The 24,377-nt window shown below is 36.2% G+C and overlaps 2 protein-coding genes across 6 annotated transcripts in view; both read right to left on the reverse strand.

The window, feature by feature from the left end:
* The window catches only part of col7a1 (collagen, type VII, alpha 1), a 62,035-nt gene extending 53,493 nt beyond the window's left edge, over positions 1-8,542 (reverse strand). For all 3 annotated transcript variants that reach the window (XM_084426167.1, XM_084426166.1, XM_084426165.1), the window contains exons 1-2: positions 8,292-8,542; positions 1,450-1,531 (exon numbers count right to left, since the gene is read on the reverse strand). In XM_084426167.1, the coding sequence (XP_084282293.1) occupies positions 1,450-1,522 (73 nt within the window). In that variant the 5' untranslated portion in view covers positions 1,523-1,531; positions 8,292-8,542. The remainder of the gene's footprint in view (positions 1-1,449; positions 1,532-8,291) is intronic.
* Positions 8,543-13,896: 5,354 nt separating this feature from the next.
* The window catches only part of ttll3 (tubulin tyrosine ligase-like family, member 3), a 32,098-nt gene continuing 21,617 nt past the window's right edge, over positions 13,897-24,377 (reverse strand). Inside the window, exons 3-14 of one of the 3 annotated variants that reach the window (XM_084425961.1) lie at positions 22,905-22,975; positions 21,955-22,058; positions 21,650-21,815; positions 20,636-20,691; positions 20,401-20,529; positions 20,191-20,305; positions 19,787-19,897; positions 19,526-19,718; positions 18,724-18,872; positions 18,413-18,650; positions 16,847-17,282; positions 13,897-15,763 (exon numbers count right to left, since the gene is read on the reverse strand). In XM_084425961.1, coding sequence (XP_084282087.1) covers positions 15,158-15,763; positions 16,847-17,282; positions 18,413-18,650; positions 18,724-18,872; positions 19,526-19,718; positions 19,787-19,897; positions 20,191-20,305; positions 20,401-20,529; positions 20,636-20,691; positions 21,650-21,815; positions 21,955-22,058; positions 22,905-22,914 — 2,313 coding nt within the window. In that variant the 5' untranslated portion in view covers positions 22,915-22,975 and the 3' untranslated portion in view covers positions 13,897-15,157. Of the gene's footprint in view, positions 15,764-16,846; positions 17,283-18,412; positions 18,651-18,723; positions 18,873-19,525; positions 19,719-19,786; positions 19,898-20,190; positions 20,306-20,400; positions 20,530-20,635; positions 20,692-21,649; positions 21,816-21,954; positions 22,059-22,904; positions 22,979-24,377 lie in introns of those variants that run through there. The other 2 variants (XM_084425962.1, XM_084425963.1) reach the window with 2 other exon arrangements.

Below are 24,377 nucleotides of genomic sequence, written 5' to 3' on the forward strand. Positions count from 1 at the left end.
CAATTATTTTGCATATATATATGCCTACATATATAACATATATACATATAGGCTAATGTATATTTTCAATTATATCTAAGATGCACAGTCATGAGGGTTTGACAAAACATTTCACTGTGTACCATTGTGTATGTGACAAATACAACTGCGAACTTAAGCTTCAGTATTTCCATAAACATTCACATCTGTGGCCTATTCAATTCATGTATTTAGTGAAGGATTAGAGAAGGATCAGGGTGAGAAGACACACGGGAAATGACCATCAGCACCCAGTCTGCAAAGCCATTTCAAGAAAACAAAGCATCTGGGCCCATTTATTCAGTAACTGGTGCAGTGTCTCTCCTTTACACAGTTCAGTATACTTCCAGTCATACTCAGTTATCAGTTATATGGCTGTGTGTGACTCAACGGCTGCTTGAATGAATGCCCCTTAAGGTAACAAACTAATTAACCTGCTGTGTTTGATTTGAGTCACTGCACTCTGCACATGAGTAGGGCATGATAAGAAATGCACTATGTGCGTGCAGCATTTAAAATTAGATGCATAATACTGGGACCCAATTGGTTATTGACAGATTTTAGTGATTTTTTATTTATTTATCTGTATTGATTAATATTATATATATATATCAGGCAATATTTTGGGGTCTTTCTTCATGCAGGTAACTTTGTATGTCGATCTATGTATATTAATGCATAAAAATGCATAAAAGATAATAAATAAGATGTATTATTTGAAAACACCTAACTAATAATTAGTGCTGGGCAACGATTAATCGCATCCAAAATAAGTTTGTGTTTACATAATATATGTGTGTGTACTGTCAGTGTATAATTATTTTGTATATATAAATACACACATATGCATGTATATATTTAATAAATATTTGCACGTATATACTGTATATATATTTATACATGATTTATATTATAGATATATATAGATAGATAAATAAAAAAAAATCTTAAATATATACATGCATGTGTGTGTATATGTACAAAATAATTATTCACAGTACACACACATATATTATGTAAACACAAAATTTTATTTTAGATGCAATTAATCGTTGCCCAGCTACTAATATTATACTACTTGTTATACTACTAATAATATATTGTTACTTTGAATGCTACTTTATTTTTTATTCAGACATACTTTTACTGTATATCAGTATTTAATATCTATTTACCAATATAATAATAAAATAATATTTATGATAATTACATTTAGAATCACTTTAGCTTTATGATTTTGTGACTTTCTTACATGCCTCAAATTTGTTTTCAAATGTCTTCATTTTCATTGCAAAGGAAACATTCTGCAAATTGATATTACTGCATTAAATATGCTACATGAGAACTGTACATGCTACAGATAAATTAACTGTGGTCCGCTATACACATTCATTTGAATGACACTTCCTGAAAGAGTACATTAATCTTTACCTTGAGCTGTAGAACGCGATGGGAGAGACAGCAACACAGCAAGCAGCACAGTCCTTTGCAGCAAACACCCCATTTTCAAATCCTACACATAATGACACAGACAAAGAGAGAAATGTGGGGGGGAAAGGTCATCTATGCCCACAGCTGATTATTCATTAAGCAATCTGCCCTGTTTTCAGCTTCAGCAGCAGTAACATAATGTTCCTCCTTCAGGTGAAATGAATGCCCAGACACCATGAACATCTGGCAGAGGCTCAAAGACAAGAAACTGAGAAGCAAGGTGGGGCTTGCACCATCACCACCACACAAATAAAGAGCAGACATTCAGAGGAAGATGAGCTTGTGCACGTTTTTAAAGCCGCTCTATAATGGGCAATGAAGAAAAAAAAAATTCAAAAGAGAACATTTGTTTATTAGAACATTCCAAATGCTATTAGGTTACAGTCTGCTATTGCTCAAAATAATAAGCTATTGTCTGATTCAGATCCATGACAGAGTTATGTGGGATCATTCTCAACGGAAGTGGTCAAAACATGAATGTTTGTTGCGTGTGCTTAGTGTCGCTACTTGTGCCTTCAAAGATGCGATTTTTTTTAAATGCATTTCAGCAGACGGGTCTGTTTTTGATTTATAAAGAGGAAATCGTGGTTCACATTTGGAGTCACGCCGGTTTGCACTCAACAGTGACTGCTCTGGAAAATGGCCAGCCTAAAAACAAAGAACTTGCAGACAAACAGAGATGCACATAAAACACACACATGGACATTATTAAACCTTAAAAGATCTCAGACAGACAAGCATAACTGAGTATGTATTGGTTTATTTTTCCAGTGTCTCTTACTGTCTGGGGGAAACAGGAATTATTTTACCTGTTTTGTCTTCATCGTGATGATGACTTTCAGTTCAGATTAAACTTAGTCTCATTGTTAAATCTAAAAAAAACCACTACATGTATATTTTAAACCACTTTCAAAATACCCAGACGCATCTCAAAAACCTTAATGCATCACAAAACGCATGCCTATCCGGAACACACGCAAATACACAGACGAACAGACTAAACACTCATCTAAACAATCAAACCGCACACATACACACATGCAAGACATTTTGTGTCCTTTATTTACAGCTGAGTGAACTTGTCCAGTGACATCATCTTTTTTTATTGTGCCATTAACTAAATTCTATGATGTGGCCCCTTTAAAGAGGCTTTTACATCAGTTGCTTAATTCCTTATGGCAATAAAAACATAAACAGCAGTATATGGCAAATTACACAGATATACAGAATGGGTTCACATTACTGATTATTGTAAATATTATTAATATAAACATAAACACATGAATCAAAATTTAAATCCCTTTGTTCGATTTCTGATTTTATGTGGAAATACAGTTGTTGTAGTTGTTCTCTCTGTCTCCCATTCAACTCTTTCCCTTTCAAGCAATCTGCCTCTGTTTCTCTCAGTGTTGTTTGCATTAATTAAAAGGATACCATCATCATTATTATGTGGTTTATGAAATGGTAATTATAGCATTTATAAGTATCCTGATTCCTGTCTGAACCATATTTGAGTTTGAACAGCCAGATTGTCTCCTTCAGCCTCTCCCTTCCTTCATCTACACATTGATCATTGCAACCTGGGGTCAAGAGAGCATTGCTATGGACCAATGCCATCATTCAATTGAATGCAATACTTGCAGAATATGACATGTAACAGCGTTTGATTTTTTTTTTTTGTATGTGAACCCAGTTAAAATAGATCTCAGTCCTGACATTTTCAAACAATAAAAAAGGCTATTTAATGTGTGGCTTAACATAAAAGACTGAGGAATTACAGAGACATTCCTGAGTTCTATAAAGTGAATGCTGGGAGAAGAAACAACAGCATCCACTACATGCATGCCACTCTACAATAGCTGCTACACTACAAATACCAAATATAGGCTACATCAATTAAAATGTTCATTTTGACTGTTGTCTCATCCTGTCTCACTTGCAATCAAACATTGAATATGTTTCTGACTGATGATTCTTCCTCTATCCAACAGTTTATAATAGTAGTCATTTATTCCCCATCCTTTTACGTTAAGCTTTCTAAAGCCTCCTTATTGAAAACGGTAAATCTGAGGTATAGTAAGTATAGTAAGTAACAGACATATCCTCATAGGGGTAGCTTCCTCAAAAAGGTTTACTCACCCTCATGTCATTTAAACATGTATTAACTTCTTTCTTCTGTGGAACATTACTGCACAGCACCACCTAGCATCCAACTGGCGGCATTACCGGTGTAATCAATTTGAACACAGATACCAGACCACCGCTGAAAAGTACGTCATGGTAGCAAGATCATTTTTCTGTGAACTATACCCCTGTTTCAGAATAACATACATGTGACCAACAACTAATGGCATAGAGCTGATTTTTCATATCTAAATTGACGATGCTGTTTTGACACACTTCACAAGTATAATGGAAAGTTTAATCAATCTAAAATACAGATTTCATTGTATTTTCAGAAAATTCTGAACAAAATGTCACATAAAAAGTTTTTATACATGGTATCCATTTTGACATTGTCATGTTGGTGAATTTTGCACACAATTTGTTCATTTTTAAAGAGTGATTTATTGTGTGTGTAATTCTAATTTCTCCCTCCAAAAAATAATGCGTCATGAGTTCATGAGTCACGAAAGTGTTCATGTTTCAAACAGACTTTTAGAACAATGAAAAACTCATGGCCAGGAGATGATGTCCTAAAAGGGACAGGAATTAATTTAGAAACATTCCTTGCCCTGACAATGTCACTAGAGTTTATCCTCAAAATATTAAAGTATGAGAGGTCACTTTTTCAGAACGCAAAAGAAAAATGGGTGTCAAAGCTTTTTTTGCTGGTCACACTGCCAACTATTTCATTACAGTCTGTCTCCCACGAAGCAGTACAGAAACAAAAACAGAGAGGGCAGAGTACTTAATATCATAGGGAAATAAAAACAAACACATCTTCTAGTTGAGTGGATTCCAAAAGAAATAGAGAAAGAAAAGAAGCAAGCATCAACCAAAATACAGACACAATTTGGAGAGTGAGTAAGAGTCGGTAAATGAGTAATTCAGCACAAAAAAGATTCCCAAATTAGCCAAAATAAGTAAAAAACGATCATGTATGGGGAGGTGAGTGCATTGTCATTTATTAATTATTTTCATTAATTTATGCATGTTTTTTCAGCCGCCAAAAAATAAATGTATAAACTTCATTCAACTCATTTCACCATATTTAAATGTATCCAAATTTCCCCTATCATCAGTGCAGAAAAATTGGAAAAAGTAAAGTTCACAGATTCTGTGTGTGCAAAGAGCTGAAAACACATAAACAACATCCCAGGAGAAACACAGGACAAACTGCCCCTCTATAAATATGAGTATATTTAGACTAGGGCTGGGACGGTTACCGCATTACCGCAATACCGCGGTCACGTGACGCCTACCGTGGGTCTGAGCTCGTCACCGTCATCACCGCAAAAAAATAACAAAATAAATAAACACTGGCCTTAACATGTGTTCACGTTGTGTCTAATGACATGGATTGTGTCTAATAACATTGTGTCTTACATGGATTAAGGTGTTCTAAACAAAACTTATCAAAAGATGGAGCAAATCCGACCTTTCGCAAGATGGGGAGCGCAATGTTCCATGACAGATAATAACATTCCATTCGTAGGCTATTCACCATAAGGGGTTACACTCTGTGGCGCGTTACGGCTGCGATGCAGCTACCGGAGCTGATCGCGCCCACTCTAACATTAGTCAATGCTTGTGTTTACACCAGCCACCACGCGGCGCGTCCAAGCCGCACCGTAGGCTAAATAATACAAATAAAAAAAGTCAATTTCAAAATAAACACCCTGTGCAGACTCCCAATTATATTGCAAATGTCTTATAGCCTATAATTTGAAGCCCAAAAAGCAGGACCTCAGCTTTTAAATGCACGTCCTTATTTAACACAATTCTCTCACGTGAAGACCGCGTTTGTCAACCCTCGCGGAGTCGCGGCGAGTGCACGGCACCAGAGAGTAATCTTGATGGCACTCGCAAGAAAATGGATAAGCACTCTACATAATCAAATTCACAAATATTACACCATTTAAACATTATTCAAATACATAGGCTACGGAGTTACTAAAACAATCTTTGTCAAAGAATACACTTGTTTGTTCACAGTTTGAACGTTCTTGTTTCCATTTGTTTAATTTCAAGATCTGAGGTGAATTATCCATTGTTGCTTTTACAGCTACAAAGCTGGAGCACTAAATGATATTCAAAGTCACATTACACGCTTTTAACATTAAATAAAGCACATAAACAGTAGGCCTACGTGAGATTATCATCGCCACACTTTGTGTTTGTTGTTCCAGCGCGACGTCGCATACCGTCCCAGCCCTAGACATACACAAGGCATTTCTATTCACATGCTTCACTATGTATGTGTTACAGTCTAATCGGGAGAGAAGCTATGGAGACTGACGCACAGATGTTATTGGTTATATGTGCCCCAAATGTTGTTCACACACATGCGACAAAGAGTGCTGACAACATTTTTTCTACTGTTTACTGAAGTAGTGTATTGACATCAAAAGAACTGAGAAAGTGAATGGCAAACACAGGGACTAAAACCCTGGAACACTTTAAGGTGCCGATTTATAATTGTTCTTGAGATGATTATTTAAGTCTTGGCTCAGTCTTAAGAAAATATTTAGCGAAGGTCTACTGAGCATTTCAGCTGTTCTCAGTAATGACATGCATTCTCTTTAATACAGGAAAAAAGCCCACACACTAACATTCACAGACTGTCACTATAGTCACTCAACATGAGCAGCCCAGTGTTGCCAATTTTGTGACTTTTCAGACCCCTTTAGTGACTTTTTACAAAAAAGCGATTAGCGATTAATGATTAACATGTAATCAGTCACTATGTCTGTCACTATGCTTTTATAAGACATTCAGCTATATTAAATTTACAGTATCTGAGCACAGATTAGGAGAGCAAACAGATGTAAACTGCCGACAGTTGGTGCATTACGTCATCTAGTGAAATTTAGTGACTTTCTGAGTGGGCTTTTGCTACTTTCCATTGAAAATAGTTGGCAACACTTGAGCAGCCCCTCGGCCATGCAAGCATGCTCAGCAGGTGTCCACAGTAACCTAGACACCCCAGCCCTGCCTACTGAGTGTGAGATATCCAAAGTGACGAATCACACAAGTTCAACTGAGGTCATGCCCCGCCCCTCTCCCTGAACAGGCAATTTGGAAATGTTGTGATGCTGATGTGGAGATCTCTCTTTTTCAATTTCATCAAAACATCAGCTCATCATTTTCTAATTTCCCCACAGCAGTTCTCCATATAAACGGCAACATGTGCACATGTGGTCTACTCATGAACCATATTTGTGCTGTGATTTCTTTTATCTTGCTTCTGATCTGTGCTCTCTACTGCCATTTTTAGTTCCTTATGTCCTGTATGATTTAACTAACATAAAAAATGTGAATTAGCCTACATTATAATGTTGTAACACAGGAGCCAAGGACACCTCAAGCAGTATCATACAAATAAAATATATAATTATGCAGTGATGATGTGTTTTAACACATCTAATGAGAACTATATGAATAAATCTGAGGCATTTGAAGCACATCTGTTCTGTCAAATAATATGAATCGAGCTATTCCGTGTGACCACAAGCTTGTATCGTGCCAGTAATCAGTCATGTTCATTAGACCGGCATCATTGTGCATGATAGTCCTTACAATTTTTTTTGCTCTAAATTGTAAAACAAGGTTGACATTCCACAGCTCTCAGAATTACTTCCATAAATCATCAGCCTATTGCTTCAAACTCAAGAGTCACCACTCTATCATGACGCTTCTCTCTTCCCAAGCCTAAAGCGCTTTTATCACTGACCCTATGAACTCTCTCGGTCACTGACCTCAGGGTGTTACAGCACACTATAACGGATCTCAAAGTTTTGAATTGCTGACCCCAAAGAGTTCTATCACTGATTTGGCTGCAGAATCACTGACCCATAGTTTTCAACCTTTTGGACTCCAAGGCCAACCATTGTCCTCAACAATAATCATAGGCCCCATGACTTGTTCAGTGTTTTATTTACTAAATAAAGATTAAGGAAAAATATATATATATTATATTTTTTACTCACAATTTGTGCCTGATCATGATTTTAGAGTTTGGCATAAATAGAAAAGTGTATTGTCATTATAAAAATGTTCATGGAGATTTAAGATTGTATTATGTACTTTATGTATTTTAATGATTGTTTTGTCTTATTTTAAATTATTTTAAGTCTTTTTGACGCCCTTTTTTGTTAATAAAAAGAACAACAGCTTCGGCATAACACCAGAAAAAAACTCTTTTCAAGATCTCCTTTATGGTTTTAGACAATGACGGAAAACGGAGGTTTGAAAGCTGAGAATTGCTGCCCTAAAGCGTCTATCACTGACCTAACCTTATAGTGTGCAGTATGACAGGTCGAAATAACTTTTCCTGAAGCATCCAATGGAGGTCAAAAGGTTGAGAATTACTGCCCTAGAGTAGAGCGTCTATCACTGACCTTTTAGTGCGCTGTATACCTGACAAGCGCGAAATAACTTATCCAGAAGCATTTAGTCTCTGACAGCGCTCTATAACTGATCCTAAATCAGCTCCCTAATACATCGTTATATTGCTGACTACTAGTACTAGAGCGTTCCATCACTGACCCCAGAGCGCTCTATCACTTCTCATGGAGCGCTCCATTAATTCAAAGGAAACATTCGAATAGCCTACTTACCGCTCAAAACTGGTCAACGACGTTGTCCTAGTCACACATGATCTGACAAATTCCCTTCAATGAGTATTTGAACGGAGAATGACTCGAAAAGAGTTTAGTTTTATCAACCTGCTCCTGTGTGATAAGTGAGCATCTGCCAAACTCCCAGCGGACTTCCCCTCCTCAAAACGGTGAAGCCTGCAAAAATCCTCTCATTGACTACAAGCAGAGAAATAAAGTCATATTTCCTTGGTTGTGCGTTTTGCTCTGCTGCGGTGAAAGCACTGTAGTCCAGACTTGTTCAGATGCCTGAAGCTAACTAAATCCATCCCTACATTCACTCTTTTCACAGGATCGTCTTTCAGAACTCTGCGCGAGCTACCCGCCTTCTCACATTACAGCCAATCAAATCATGTGCCAGCTGTGCTCGTGCGTTCTACTCTCGTGCCTGTACCTGCACAGGTAAATTGTTCATAATTAAATGTATTTATTTTTTCCTGGGGCCGTAACATCACAGCGTCTGATAAAAATAGAATAAACGGGAGACAATTATTATTTTTGTCTTTATTTTTTACCATATTAAAAATCGTTACAGTTATTTCCCGCTCTTTAAAGACAAAATTGAGCAAATATGATTCATCGACAATGTTCGCATGAATCATTCTAATTTTATGAAGCAGAGATTCGTGAACTGAGCAAAGTTTTAAATTAAGATAGCAGGTCAGGGGTAAAAAGTTTACAGGATCACGTTGAGGCAATAGCAAAGAGATTCCCTAGGCGGAAAAAAAAAAAACCAGTGTTAGCCTACATTTAGGCAAAACTCAATCTGTCCTGTAACCACGTTGCTTATATATTGGTTAAAGGCCTATAGGTTTACAGTAAATATACTCTTTCTATCTCTCTCTCTCTCACACACACACACACACTTGTGGCACACCCAAGCATCTGTCCACACTCATCTGGAATCCAAGCCTATAGGGCATCTGTCCTATTTAAGTCATAAGCTTGAGTTGCACTAGTTTTTCCTCTCTTTATGAACATTAATAAAATAAAATTGGAGGTGTTCATACTGTTTGGTTTATTTTGGAAATTTTTGCGCTAAACAAAAGCAAAGAAGTATATTGTCATCACAGATTTTCTCTAAGGGCAAGTTTAGACTTGCACTGGAAACAAAGGTGGACAATGGGTGACAAAGTGGTGGTATTCAAAACAATTATGTACTTTAAATTAAGCAGTTGCTTATGTTACACTTATGTTATGGACTTAAAAAGGGGTAGTAGCACAATGTTGTCCGATCTTGAATGAACAATATACAAAACTGATTTATTATTCCTTTAATAAATTGAAATACAGCAAATTGCAATACAGGAATTACATCAAAGCATTAACATTGTATAACTGAAGCTTAATAATAATAAAAATAATCAATTGTTATCATCAAGAAAATAATATAAAAAAGAAAATAATCATTAATAACAACAATAATGATAGTTATTATTAATAATTACATTTTTTCCTAAACTTCTGGAAAGCCTGGCAGATTCATGTGCATTAGAGTTTAATGTATTCTCATTAAAAATGTATGCAATGAATATTAGCCAAGTCATGCATGGACTCTTTACTCTAAAAAATGCTGGGTTGTTTCAGCCCAACTTTGGGTCAAATATGGACAAACACCGCTTTGGGTTAAATTTTTAAATGACATTTTTAACCCAACATTTGGGTTTGATCCAAATTGAACCAATGGATTGAACCAATCCATATTTGACCCAAAATTGGGCTAAAACAACCCAGCATTTTAGCTGAAATGAAAAGTGGATTCAGGATGTCGCTCTATAGCACACACACACACACACACATTCCATAGGACAGGAATGTCCTGGAAACATCAATCATATCTTTCTCTTCTCTATAAATATACATGTACTGTATACACAATTCAGATGATGTATATGAACAAGAAAATTCAAATACTTCGGTTAAATAAAATATTTAGCAAGTTTTTCCACTTGAATAAACATATGGGCCTGAGTGTAAAAAGTGAACAGTTGGATCAACTTTAAAAAATTACTTCAATTGGTAACCCCTAAAGAAATTAAGTTTTCTCAACTTAAATTATCACGTTTTTCATGATAAAACATGATAATTTAAGTTGAGAAAACTTAATTTCTTCAGGTATACATATAGTGTGTATGTATGACGTAACTACAGTTTATTATAGTCAGGGTTGGTGGTGCATAGTTGTGTCTCTGTGGTTACACGGTATTCACAGATGCCCAACATGTGTGTGTGTGACAGAGAGAGTGGTGTGTGTGAGAGGGGGTGAGAGATGTTTGCTTTTTTTACTACCACATTCTGTCATTTTTTTCTTTTGTGGTTTGATGAATGTAAGAATCTGTCAGACATCTATATATTTAAGTAATATTCCATGCTTATTAAGGTATTTTACCCACATATGGCCACATGGATAGTAAACCATCACCGTGGTAGTATACTGTAGATATTATAAATATTTGACCCAAAATTGGGCTAAAACAACCCAGCATTTTAGCTGAAATGAAAAGTGGATTCAGGATGTCGCTCTATATAGCACACACACACATTCCATAGGACAAGAATGGGAAACAGGCTTATTCAGTGTGAGCTGAGATGCTGAAAGATGAGAAAGTGAGTTACAGCATCCCTCTGTACAGTTTAGTTTAGCAGATGATCATGTGAGTGCAGCATGTCTTCAACATGTTTTACCTGCTTAAACAGCACACTAACAGGTACACATGAGCCTCCATACACCTGGTAGTGCATTAAGGTCAATGTTTTCTTGGTCGTTTGCCATGGGGCTGTGAGTATTTGAGGTTTACTGTCTGAACTGTTTCTTACTGTCTTACTAACTTAAAACACTGAGAAGATGGGATTCTGAGGAGAGATACAGTACTGTACATACAGTTCATCGATAGTTGTAATGAGATCAAACATGGAGGACTGCACAAGTTGCACAAGGATCTCCGAATGCAATGTAACATGAGGAGAGTAAAGATGGAAAGCTCAGTTCATTACATTGCATTTGGAGATCGACTAATTTGACAAAATTCCAGCCACCGGACACACTAACTGATAAAGTGAGTCATACAAAACCTTTCTTTTTAGTAAACTTTGTGTACACAAATGTTGTCAATGCTCGAGTTCATGTGTAGAGCCCCTGGTGATACTTCAAGCACAGTTTCATGTTGTGTCGAGCCTCCTTAGTGTTTTAAAAATAGCGATTTTGATGCTATCATTGTAGTGCCCCTAGCACTCCCATTCAAAAGGCATTTTGACCGAAAACGAAAAATACGGTCAATCTTAAAAGTGGCGTTTCCATTCTAATTATGCTTTTACACCAAAGTTTGACTCGGGTAGATTAACAAAAATATATAGGTTGCAATTTGGCGAGAGTTACCCTTTAACATGAATTTTTGAGCTTGCAGTTTTGAATACTCCTTCTTAGTTGTCCACTAAAATCCAAGGAAGCTTGAGGTCTTGTCATCTGTACATCATATGTACAGACAGACCATATTTATGCCTCTGATGTAATGCAAGACTGTTTTCCCTCCTCATAGGGCCTCTGTAATCACAACAAAGATCCGGCACATCTTGTCTGCTATAGTGTTCTAATTATTAAACTCAGGAATGAGAATAATTTTAGTTGAACTACATCTTTAAATAACTGACTGACTGAATGAAATACAGTAGTAGAGAAATGGAAGAAATATAAAATGTGCAGGTGCACACATGCAGGTTCACACGCAGCTCACACATGCAACACATATTACACACATGTGCCTTCATATTTTGTGATGTGGTTACAGGGCAGATGGTGAAATGACGGAGAGCTGATAAATCACTGAGCGTTCCTGTAACTCAGAAGAGATGATGCCCCAGAACTGCTGCCTTTAAATGACTTTACACTGACAAGGTTAATTGTTTTTACGTTTAATTGCCATGCAATCTTGAATACACAATGCACTTACTCTGAAATACGTGAAAAAAGAAACAGCCTTGACCCAAACTTTCCTAAACTCACCTTAACCTTTCTCTCATTTTTCACACTCATAAATAAACATAATAGCTATAAAAAAAAAAATTATAACACATAAAATAAAAAAATATAATAAAAAATCAGTGATGTTAAAAATGAACACTTCTGCCCTGCTAATATCCTTCTCATTTATACTTGTCAAGTTGTCGTTTTCCCTCCGGGTATGTTGTGTGCAGAGTGTGTCAGAGGCTTAAGATGTTATGTTAGAGTCTTGTGCTTTCTTTTACACTTACACCCACTGCTCCCAGCTATCTGTCTCTCTATCCTCCCATTTAGTTAACAGCTCAATAGGTCACCGGCCTGCATTCCAGCCTTTTTATACTTACCATGCAGTACTTCCAAAGATCTTCTGTTAAATCAACATGGAAGACATTCAAGAATCTCTCCGATGCAAAGAGATGACATTTGCTGATTGCTTGGATTATCAATCAATCACCACAGCGCCGATGGTCTTGGCTCCATTTTGAAATTGAGAAACCTTCTAGAAGTGTTAAAAAAAAATGTGTGCCTCCTTTTTTTGGCTGTCTAATTACTAATTACTAATTACTAGTACTAGTGGTACTTAAATGTACATACAAGGCTTACTGAAACATCAATCATACCTTTCTCTTCTCTATAAATATATATGTACTGTAAACGCAATTCAGATGATGTATATGAACAAGAAAATTCAAATACTTCAGGTAAATAAAATATTTAGCAAGTTTTTCCACTTGTATATGGGCCTGAGTGAGGAACATATGTATGACGTAACTACAGTTTATTATAGTCAGGGTTGGTGGTGCATAGTTGTGTCTCTGTGGTTACACGGTATTCACAGATGCCCAACATGTGTGTGTGTGACAGAGAGAGTGGTGTGTGTGAGAGGGGGTGATGAATGTAAGAATCTGTCAGACATCTATATATTTAAGTAATATTCCATGCTTATTAAGGTATGTATTTTACCCACATATGGCCACATGGATAGTAAACCATCACCGTGGTAGTATACTGTAGATATTATAAAGTATAAAAAAGGAAAACAAGCTTCTTTTAATTTAGCTGTGTGAAAGCTTGGTGGACAGTGGGAACTTTTTGGGCTACATCCTGTTCCAAATCAGACATACATCCCTTTGAAGATTTGAAAACAGAAAATTACTTGAGAGCTGCTGGAAGGCAAAAGGGAGTAAAAAAAACAATTCCTGGCAACAATAATTTTTACAGTGTCTGCTAATGCGTGTGCATATAAAGCGAGTGTTTGTTGATAGTAAAGCGATCAGCATGACTCGATTTGCTTTTGTTTGTATATGTGACTGAGTGCAATGTCTCTGAATTACAGTCTAAAGCAAAACCTTCAGAAAATGTCCTGATATGAATGTGACATTGTGTAAAAACAATAAAATATAATAGATTTAAAAAAAAGCAACGTTTTTGAATTACAGTTCAATGTAAACATTCTAAAAATGTCTTATAAAATAAAAAATAATATAATTCATATGTAGAGTAAGAACAACAGAGACAGGTGAAAGCATAAGTCCTCCAAAAAAATTCAATAAAAATACAATAATATTTCAGTGATTTTAGTTCAAGTTCTTTTTATTGTAGGTTCATCAGAATGTCGTTTATGAAGAAATGACCCAAAACCCCATTCCTTTTGTTGACATGCAAAACTGTATTAATTGCATATTGTAACAAACATATCCATGATGGTGGATTTAGCATGCAATTGATATGATACTACTTAATTTATGATAAGCACTGTGAAACAAATGAGGAAGATTAAAAGAATTGTGGTGAGTTTGGTTAAAAGCATGAGTTATACTCCATCTAGTGGTGAGTTTGGTTAAAAACATGAGTTATATAAAACGAGTTATATAAAGCATGGGTAGCACTTTATTTTATAGTCCTGTTCCCCATTTAAATACTATGTAGTTATTATAGAAAATACAATAACTAGGTACTAACCCTGAACCTACCCTTAAACCCATGTAGTTACCTTATAATACCCAGTACTTTCAAGCACACTGTAAGTACTCGTAAGTGCACATACTGTAAAATAAAGTGCAAAACATATAAATTGCATGAATTTGAAAAAAGTTACAATTTGAGAATGTCACTAGTGTTTCAAATAAGTAACATTGTCAATGATAAGCTCATATGGAAACATTCTGACATATAGAATACAAAATTCAGCACCATAACTTAAGTTAATACTACAGTCAGTACATCACAGTTAGATGACCATGTTAATAATCATCAAAAATAGCACCATTGAAAAGTTTCCCATATCAATATAATACAGAGTTAGGCACTCCATAATAGTACTACTGTATATCTCACACTGAATTTAATTCATTATGTTAAAAATGTGTCTTTAAGCCATAAAAAATCGGTGAAAATCCTTAAAGCTTTTGTATGGTTTCAGGAGATTTGAAGTAGAGAGCACAGGTCAAATGTGCTTTGTGGTGCTTTTTGAACCATTATATGGAAGAGACCAGACCAGTCAACTTTCTGCATAAGATCTCCTTTTGTGTTCCACATTAATATTCAGGTTTGGAAACGCATGAGAGAAAATGATGACAGATTATTATATATTTTTTTAAAGAATGTGCACTTAATTACTGAAAAAGTCACAGAGAGCTCTTGCTCAACTAATATGCAGTTCTCTTTTATTTCTGACAGTAGATTGATAAGGTATATGGGTTTTGAATCCAGTGTATTTAAAGATAAACTCACAATGCAACCGATGCAGTCTAAAACGTATTCATTGCATTTAAGTCATATTAACTCACAAGAATCTGTTTGTATGAAATCCTGTTCTCCAAAAGGTTCCTCAGGATGACTTCGGCCCTTCTCTCTTTGTAAAAGTGTCAGTGGTCCGTCTAGGGTTTAGTGAAGGTTGATGGTGCATGGGAAAGGCTGTATAAGATATATTGACTGTGTGCATGTTGTGTTTATAGCGAAAGGAGGTGACAGTTTGTGTAGGTCGTATGCTTATCACGTCCAGTGAGGGGGTCAGACGGTAAAGAGATGGAAGGTTACAGCGTGTCCTGTGTGTGTGAGGGTCATCGGGCCGGGCTAGAGTGTCTGAGAGCTTTTGTGGAAGAAGTTCAGATGGGTTGGGAAGAACACAACAGTTTGAAGTTAAGACTAGTCTGTGGGGACGTTTCCTCAGTTTAGGGTGAAAGATTAAAGATTGCTCCGGTGTGACTTTACGGGAGGAGAGTGTAGGCCAGGCCTTTTTTACCCCCTGTGACTGATTCTCCGTGCCAGAAGTGCAATGGCTGCTTATGAGTGAAGGCTTGTGACTGGTGGATTTTGATAGCGGCTCAGGGAGAGACTGAATGAGAGGTTTGTAAATAGGGGCACGGGGACGTCTGATTGAAGTCCCCTCTACAAGAAGATTCACTCCCACATACTGAGGAACTTCTACTGCTGCCTGAAAACATAAGAAAACAATAAAAATAAAAATAAAGTTAGTTATTACGACCCAAAAAACGATTCGATTTTCTGTGACATTTTCAGGACAATTACATTTAATACATAACCTCATTCTCATTACTGTAACATACACACATATATATATATATATATATATATATATATATATATATATATATATATATATATATATATATATATATATATATATATATATATATATATATTAAAATAAACAATTTTAAATAATAACATAAAAAATATTTAATTATTTAAAGACAATTATTTAATTATTAATACACACACATGCTTGTATATATTTAAGAAAAATGTGTAATTTATATATAAAAAAAATATTTATATATAATATAAATTATATATAAATATATACAGTACATGTATGCAAATATTTCTTAAATATATACATGCATGTGTGTGTATTGATATATACAAAATAATGATACACAGTACACACACATATATTATGTAAACACAAACTTTTATTTTGGATGCGATTAATCGCGATTAATCTTTTGACAGCCCTAATATATATATATATATATATATATATATATATATATATATACTGCATATATACAGGTATATGGGTAATTATTTAAATATCAAATGCCTCCAAAAGCTGAGTAAAGAAATTAAGATTTTTTTTCAGGAAAGACACGCTTATTGATAAAGTGACAGTGAAGACATTGTTACAAAAAAAACTATTTTAAATAAATGCTGTTCATTTGAAAATGAATATTAACCAGCACAACTTTTTTTCAACATCAATACTAATAAGAAATATTTCTTGAGCAGCAACCAGCATATAAGGATCACGTGACAATTACATTTTAAAATAATAAAAATTTAAATAAAATTTTAGCGTAAAAAAACACTTCACAATATTACTGTACTGTGTTTTTTATCAAATAAATGCAGCCTTGGTACTTATTTCAAAAACATAAAAAAATCTTACCACCCTACACTTTTGATCAGTAGTATATATGTTTTCTTTTTTTCCTTTGGTTTGGTGATCCAGACATATCTTGACAGATTCACCCATATGGCTCTCTGTGTGTACCTGTTTGTATATGAGCTGGAAGCCTCCAGTGTGAGTGTTGCGGTCACAGCGTCGATCCAGCACCACCCGCAAAGTGTCTTCCTGTACAGCGGGGCAGAGTCGAGCTGTGACTCTTGTGGAGGGTTCCATGGTGGGGCTGGCATTGATCTCCAACAGCCAAGGTCGCAAATCATTTCCCAGCATAAAGTCAGCTCCATAAAGCTCAAAACTGGCTTTGCGAGGTTCCACAGTGTCCTGTGCAGTCAAGAGAGTTTGAATAACAGCCTTCTGCATACCTGGAACCACCACCCCTTCCCACAGACCACCACGGCCTGAAGCAGCCAACCAGGAGCGGAACTGCGAACACGACCACATGCACTCAGCGGGTAGAGAAGGACTGCGATCTGGGCTTGGCTGAAAATGCTTCTGAATGGAGTTGTTGCAAAGATGTACAGAGCTGAGGGTGTTAAAGTACAGGGGGGAAAAAAGATTAGTTGAAGCCTTGAAAGACAGTTGAGGGGCTGATAAAAAAAATCCATCTTAAAGGAATAGTGAAAATGTAAAATTATGTCATCATTTACTGCATAGACAAAAACATTGGTAGCACTAAAGTTCCATTTGTTAAAGGGATAGTTCACTTTGAAATTAAATTTTGGTATGTTTTAGCTTACCTCAAGGGCAAGATCCAAGATGTAGGTGTCTTTGTATCCGCAGTAGTTTCAATTTTTATATTTTTAGGTCAAACCGTTCTTGTCTGTCAGTCATATAATGCAGGTCTATGGTCACCACCTCAAAGAGCATGCACAGAGATCTGAGGGCGCACGCGCTTCCTGGTGTGTGACGTGTGCGCGCGTTCTGGCTTCAGATCACTTGGACGTGGTTGTGTACAAGAGGTAAAAACGATAATAAATACTGTTCGTTTTCTCACACAAACCGCTCGTTTCGTGTCTTAGGCCATCAGTGTGTACTTACGATGGGGAATTGTTTAATTTGGACTTCTCTGTGCATGCTCTTTGAGGTGGTGACCATAGACCTGCATTATATGACTGACAGACAAGAACGGTTTGACCTAAAAATATCAAAATTGAAACTACTGCGGAAACAAAGACACCTACATCTTGGATGCCCTTGAGGTAAGCTAAAACATACCAAAATTTTATTTCAAAGTGAACTATCCCTTTAACGTTAGTTCACAACAGCCGTGGCCAAAAGTATTGGCAGAGACAAATTTTGTGTTTCGCAAAGTTTGCTTCTTCAGTATTTGTAGATCATTTTTTCACATGTTTCTATGGTACACTGGAAAACAAGTTTTAAAGGCTTTTATTGGCAAAAACATTCAATATATGCAAAGAGTCAATATTTACATTGCTGACCCTTCTTCTTCATAACCTCTACAATTCACTCTGGCATGTTGGATATTAAATTCTGTGCCAAATCCTGACTGATAGTGACTTGCCTTATTAATGCTCGATTTAATAGTTTATAGTTTAATCGTTTTTTGTGTACTTCACAGAAGAAAGCCATACAAGTTTGTAACGATATAGGGGTGTGTAAACGATGACAGAATTTTTGTTTTTGTTTTCTCACCTGTCCAATGTATGAGTGGAGTAAGGTTGGGTAGAAAAACGGAGGTAGCACTCACGATAGAACCACACAGTGAGAGGGTTCCAGTCTGTGACCAGGAACCACTGCCTTACATCAAACTTAGTGTCATGCACGAGGAGGGGACGCTCCAAGTACTTCTGCACCACCCATTTACTGTCCATCATGATGCCGTGGTCTACTAAACCCAACATCTCATCCAGCTTGTTCATGCACATTATACCTAGAACAATAGGTCAAGAGTGAATTAAACAGTTTTGCAATATCCTTTACACCATTGACCTTCACTAAATCACCTCTGCCTCGTGACATGGCCCCAGGTTTAATGATCCAGATGTTGCAGAGTCCATCCGTCTCCATCTGAGGGCAAACTTGACGCATCTGCTCCAGCATGCATTTGCAACGCTCCACATATTCTTCACATCCCTCTATCGTCAGTCCTTCACTGCAAAGGAAAAGAAACATTGCAAGAAAGCTTACTATTATGCATCTTCACTATTCTACAGATAAACTTAGTGTTAGTGATGGAAATAATACAAGGTTGGAGAAAAAAATTAATCAGTGCCTTTCGAGGAAAAAAAAGGGAACAGAAACCTTAAGCTTATTAGAGATGACAAAATCTTTTTTTTTTTATATCATTTTTACTATTTTATTTATTTCCCTGAGACCCCTAATAATATTAGTAAAGGTTTCTTGCAATTTATTATTATTATTTTATTGTATTATTACTCACTGGTTGCAGGTTTGATATCAGGTCTAATAATTCTGGCGTTTAGGAATAATAATATCTATTCTACTTATTCCATCTTTATTACTTTACCATGATTGGGCAGTCCAAGTTGCTGAACACCGTTGTTGACATGTAAATGTGTGTATATATATTCTTTAATTTGTCTAATGTTAGAAAGTTGCATTAGTTTGTAATGCTGTTTATTTTCATAAGGTGATTTACATAATGTTCGGTCCCGAAACTTACAGTATGTTTACTAGGTAGGTACATTGAACTCTTCTTAAAAAGATCAAGAACTTTTTTATTCATGATATTACTCTTTTATGCAATTTTAGATACTATAAATAATAATAAAAAATTATACTCACTGAATAACTAAGTAATAATTCTTTAGGAACACCTTCCACTGTTGCTCCGAGAGGGTAGGGGTTGTTTCCAAAGTGATGTCTATGTCACAGTGTTCTAAACTGTTCAGATACTCCTGACATACACGCAATGCATTGTCAATTAACAAGGTTCCAACTCTCTGATTGGTGTGCTGTTTACGCCGCTTGCTCATACCTACAAAACGAGGGAAGATGTGTGAATACGTGTGTGAGTTCAAATGTGTGTGTTAGTGTGTGTCATACCATGGGATTTAGCATCATGAACCTTGCCTATTCTCTCCCACTCTGAATCCCCTCCAGACTTCTCCAAAACATACAGCAGTAGACTTGTGCACGCAGTGCGTCTAAAGTCATCTGTAAAGAAACAGAAAAAAATTAAAAATCTTTATGAGGATCAGATCTGGCAACGCAAATTTTGCCGCTTCAGTCCCAGGTTGGGGCGACCCGTGAACTGTTACAGAGATCATAGATCACAATTGTGCCTGAGAGCAACACTTAACCCCAGTTTACCCCAGGGAGACTGTGCAGTTTGTGTGGTGTAAATCACACTGGGGGAAAATAATTATCTGTTAAATGAAAAGAAACCAATATGCAAATAGGGAAAAATACAACAAGGACACAGTATATTCCAGATTAAGTGTACTGACCAATAAAAGCATGTTTCTCATCCTCCGCCCCCAGTCTGTAGCAGCGTGGGAAGAATGTATCGGGATCTGCTTCATCAAACCACTGCAGATTTCTCAAATTCACACACAAACCAACCTGAAGAAGACAGTTATGAAATTATCGGTAATGATTGTTGTTGCGTACAGGAATTTTAGTTTGGAAAAGCTTCTTTTGTCAAGTTTACAATGAACCTTGGTTGTAAAGGATCCCGCCTTTGCATAATGATTGGTCATCTGATCTTTACGTAAAGACCGGCAGTCGATTGAATCCCTCTTTGTTGTCCAGTAGAAATATGGGGTCTCATTGCGAACCAACCGTGACTAGGGGATAAAAATAAGGATCAGAGACTGTTCACAAATCGCATTCAAAAACCCAGCTGCTATGGCAACTGTCATTAAAATGGAATTCTACAGTTTCTAAACATACCATTAGGTCGTACAGATCATCTGCTTCATCGTCCCTCTCTCCCTCCTCTCCTAAGTCTGTATCAAGAAACAGAAAAGAAATTAAAAGAATGATCTGGAATGAGTGGTGTCAAAGTAGCAGCTCAAACTATCATATAAAGCTTTAAATTACAGTGGGTCATTAACTAAACACAGTTACATAGGAAGCTCCAAGCCTAAAATGTACAGTATACTTACACACACAAACACATTTATTTGATCAAAAATACAGTAAAATTTGTAATAATGTCAAATATTAAATGAACTGTTTTTCTACTTTAATGTATTCCTGTGATGGCATAGCTGAATTTTCAGCATTATTACTCCAGTCTTCAGTGTCACATGATCCTTCAGAAATCATTGTATAATATGCTGATTTGAACTCAAGAAACATTTCTTATTATCAATGTTGAAAACTGTTGTGCTGCTAAATATTTTTGTATAAACCATGATTTATTTTTGTCCAGGATTCTACGGATAGAAAGTTATTTGAAAGAGAAATATATATATTTTAATTATAAATCTATAATTAAACCGCCTGATAGTGTCCATGCTAAAAACATCTTACAGACCTCAAACTTGTGAACGATAGTCTACCAAATTATCTATTTGAGGAGGATACCATGACCTCCTGTTGTTTTATATTAATTTAATTATAATTACTTCCAGTGGTGTAAAAACAAAAGGTCCCAACTGATTTGCTGATGTGGGCACTAGACAGTGGATATATTAGTAGGTATACTGTAGTAGGATATAGCTGTGTTGTTCTATTTGATCAATTAAAAAAATACTGTCTTTTTTAATCATTTTTAACTTTTAAAACATCTCCTGGTATGCCCAACAGAAGCTCTGTCAGATTTACCTAACTTCTGGGGACTATTTTGTCCCTCAAGTAGGCTATAGCTAAACCTGCACACACCGAAACCAATAACCCTTGTTGTGTGTCTAGGGAGTGTGATGGAAAGGATCTCATCTTTGTTCTGTCATATACTCTCACCATCATCATCACTGCTGTCACCCTCATCTGTGGCTTCAGTTTCAGGATCGTGTCGACGGGGTTGTGGGAAAGAGGGCCGTGGTAGTCGCCGCTCCACCCATCCTCTTGCACGTAGGCCTGCGCGGATTACAGGATATGGGCCTTTCACCGAGAACACTTTCTTTTCCTACAGCAGAATCATCACAGTCGTCAGTGTGTGTTCATTGATATCTCATTGTCAGCATTATTATTAATGATTAAAGATCCTTTGCAGTTATCCGATGCACTACTTCTACAAAGATTCTTTGATATTTTAGAAGTCTAACCTTTATGGCTTTGTCCACTAGAGTCTTAGCTGTCCTCAGTCTGTCCCCATTAATCAGAGGCTGATTTAGATAATTACAGCGAACTTTTCCCTCCAAGGGTGGCACTGTGACAAACACAGAAATGCTTTACAAAACTGCTGCACAAAAAAATAACAGGGTCGATCTAGTGTTTGTAGCTTTGGCTATAGTTGTGTGGGCCAACTTTTCAAAATACCTTCACTAATACACTGAATACCAACTTGTGAGAATATCCAAAGTGGTCCTCATATGAAAGACTCGTAATTTTTGATTTCAATCTAATACAATCTAGTCATCAGGTTTGTTTGAGGTGTAGGGTTTTAAATATCTAATATAAAACCATTGTGCCTATGAGAATGCCTCACTAATATACACTACCATTCAAAGGTTTAAGTTTTGTACGATTTTTGAAAGAAGTCTCTTATTAACCCATGATTGAAAAAAAAAAACAGTAAAAACTATAATATTGTGAAATATTATTCAAATTTAAAATAACTGTTTTCTACTATAATAGAGCCTATATTTTACATTTATAATTTATTCCTGTGATAGCAAAGCTGCCACATGATCCTTCAGGAATGATTCTAATATGCTGATTTGTTCCTCAAGAAATATTTCTTATTGAAAACAGTTCAGCCGAAACCGATATTCATATTTTTCAGGATTCTAAGAAGTTCAAAAGCATTTATTGGAAACAATAGTCTTTTGTAACATGAATGTCTGTATGGTCACTTGTACTATTAATTTAACGTGTCCTTGCTGAATAAAAGTATTACTTTCTTTCAAAAAAAAAAATATTACTGACCCCAAACCTGTAGTGTAACGTTAGCTTCTAAGATCCATGTGTGTCTATGTTAGATAACATTATAGTGACATCAAAGGTAGAAAATAGATAAATAAATAAGTGGTGAAAATATGTTGAGTGTGCATACCTTGGTGCATATTTGAGTTGATTCTCACAGTCACATCACTCACAAAATTGATCAATCTTTCCCTTTTTAACCTAGAGGTAAAAGTAAGATGAATTTAATGTCATTGTTCACGCTCTTTCACACACAAATAAGTAACATATTAAACGCGAGAATAAGTGACAGCTCTGGGTCGTGATACTCGTGAAAGACGCGCGCACAATGCATCAATAGTTGAACAATGTAATGTGTCACTGCCTGGAAACGGCTTTACACAGTAGCTCATCATGCTTGGATTCAACACAAAACAATTTTATGCACATTCCTTCCTAAAAAAAAGAATCACATCACAATATTTAATTTAAAACTTATTACATCGGTGTGTAGATCAACTTGACATTATAAAACTTAAAACACAACAAAAACACGTGGATCTCAAAAGGCTCGCTCACGACGAAGTTGATCTTGAGATTCCCTGAGCAAACTCACCTGGATTGCTACATTTATTCGCCTCTGGATTTCACACCCGCCAGAAGCCGTCTGTGAAAATCGATAAGGTCACCGGTGCGCCAGGCTAGTTCAGCAGAGCCGCAGAGAAACGCTCAATCAGCACATGCGCACTGCACACATTCCAGCTCAGAGTCCGGCGAGCTGTTTACATCACCCTTAACAACTGTTTCCTGGAAACGGATAACGCCGTGCGGCAAATCCAGTCTGAACACGCAACGCTATACAGTTGGAAGCTGATGGCTATCCAGTATTCATTTATCTGGTTAACGAAAGAGGCTTTTGATTAAATATTCAAATAGCACCTCTTTATTGTAGCCTACTCTGGCTGCATTACTATAAAGACCAATAGGCTTATGAATAGTATGGACATTAGCGCTAAATATGGTATTCAGGCGTGTCAGGGGAGTTAAGCACAGAAGTCTCGTTATATAGTGATGAAATACCCATACTGCACAATAATAACAATTAGTTATTATAATTGGCCGAATGATGTCTGTTAAAACGGTCATGATCAGTCGCTTTGAAAGGCACTTTAATTATTTATGAAATGTTCCATAAAAGATTGATTGTTAAAGCGTAACCGTTTGTCATGTCTTCGTGATCTTTTAGCTTGGCCAAAGATAACAGTGATATGCACACCGCCATTTAACATTATGCATGTTTACTGTAGCCTATGACCAAACTGTTCCATAGACAGTGTCTCTAAAATAATAATGTTTTGTATTATGTTTGTTTGTGATTTCTAATAACCTTTCCAAAGGCAAACTATGTAAAACTATATCTGTAGCCTACTCTATAGTAGTAGCCACTAGATGGCAATATACGCTATCTAGCTAAAATAAATGTTAAAGGGATAGTTCACCCAAAAAGTCTGTCATTTACTCACCCTCAAGTTGCTCCAAATCTGTATGAATTTCTTTCTTCTGCTGAACACACACAAAAAAATATATATTTTGAAGAATATGGGTAACCAAGTAGTCGATGGGC

This window comes from Rutilus rutilus (assembly GCF_951802725.1).
Source record: "Rutilus rutilus genome assembly, chromosome: 12".
NCBI lineage: Eukaryota > Metazoa > Chordata > Actinopteri > Cypriniformes > Leuciscidae > Rutilus > Rutilus rutilus.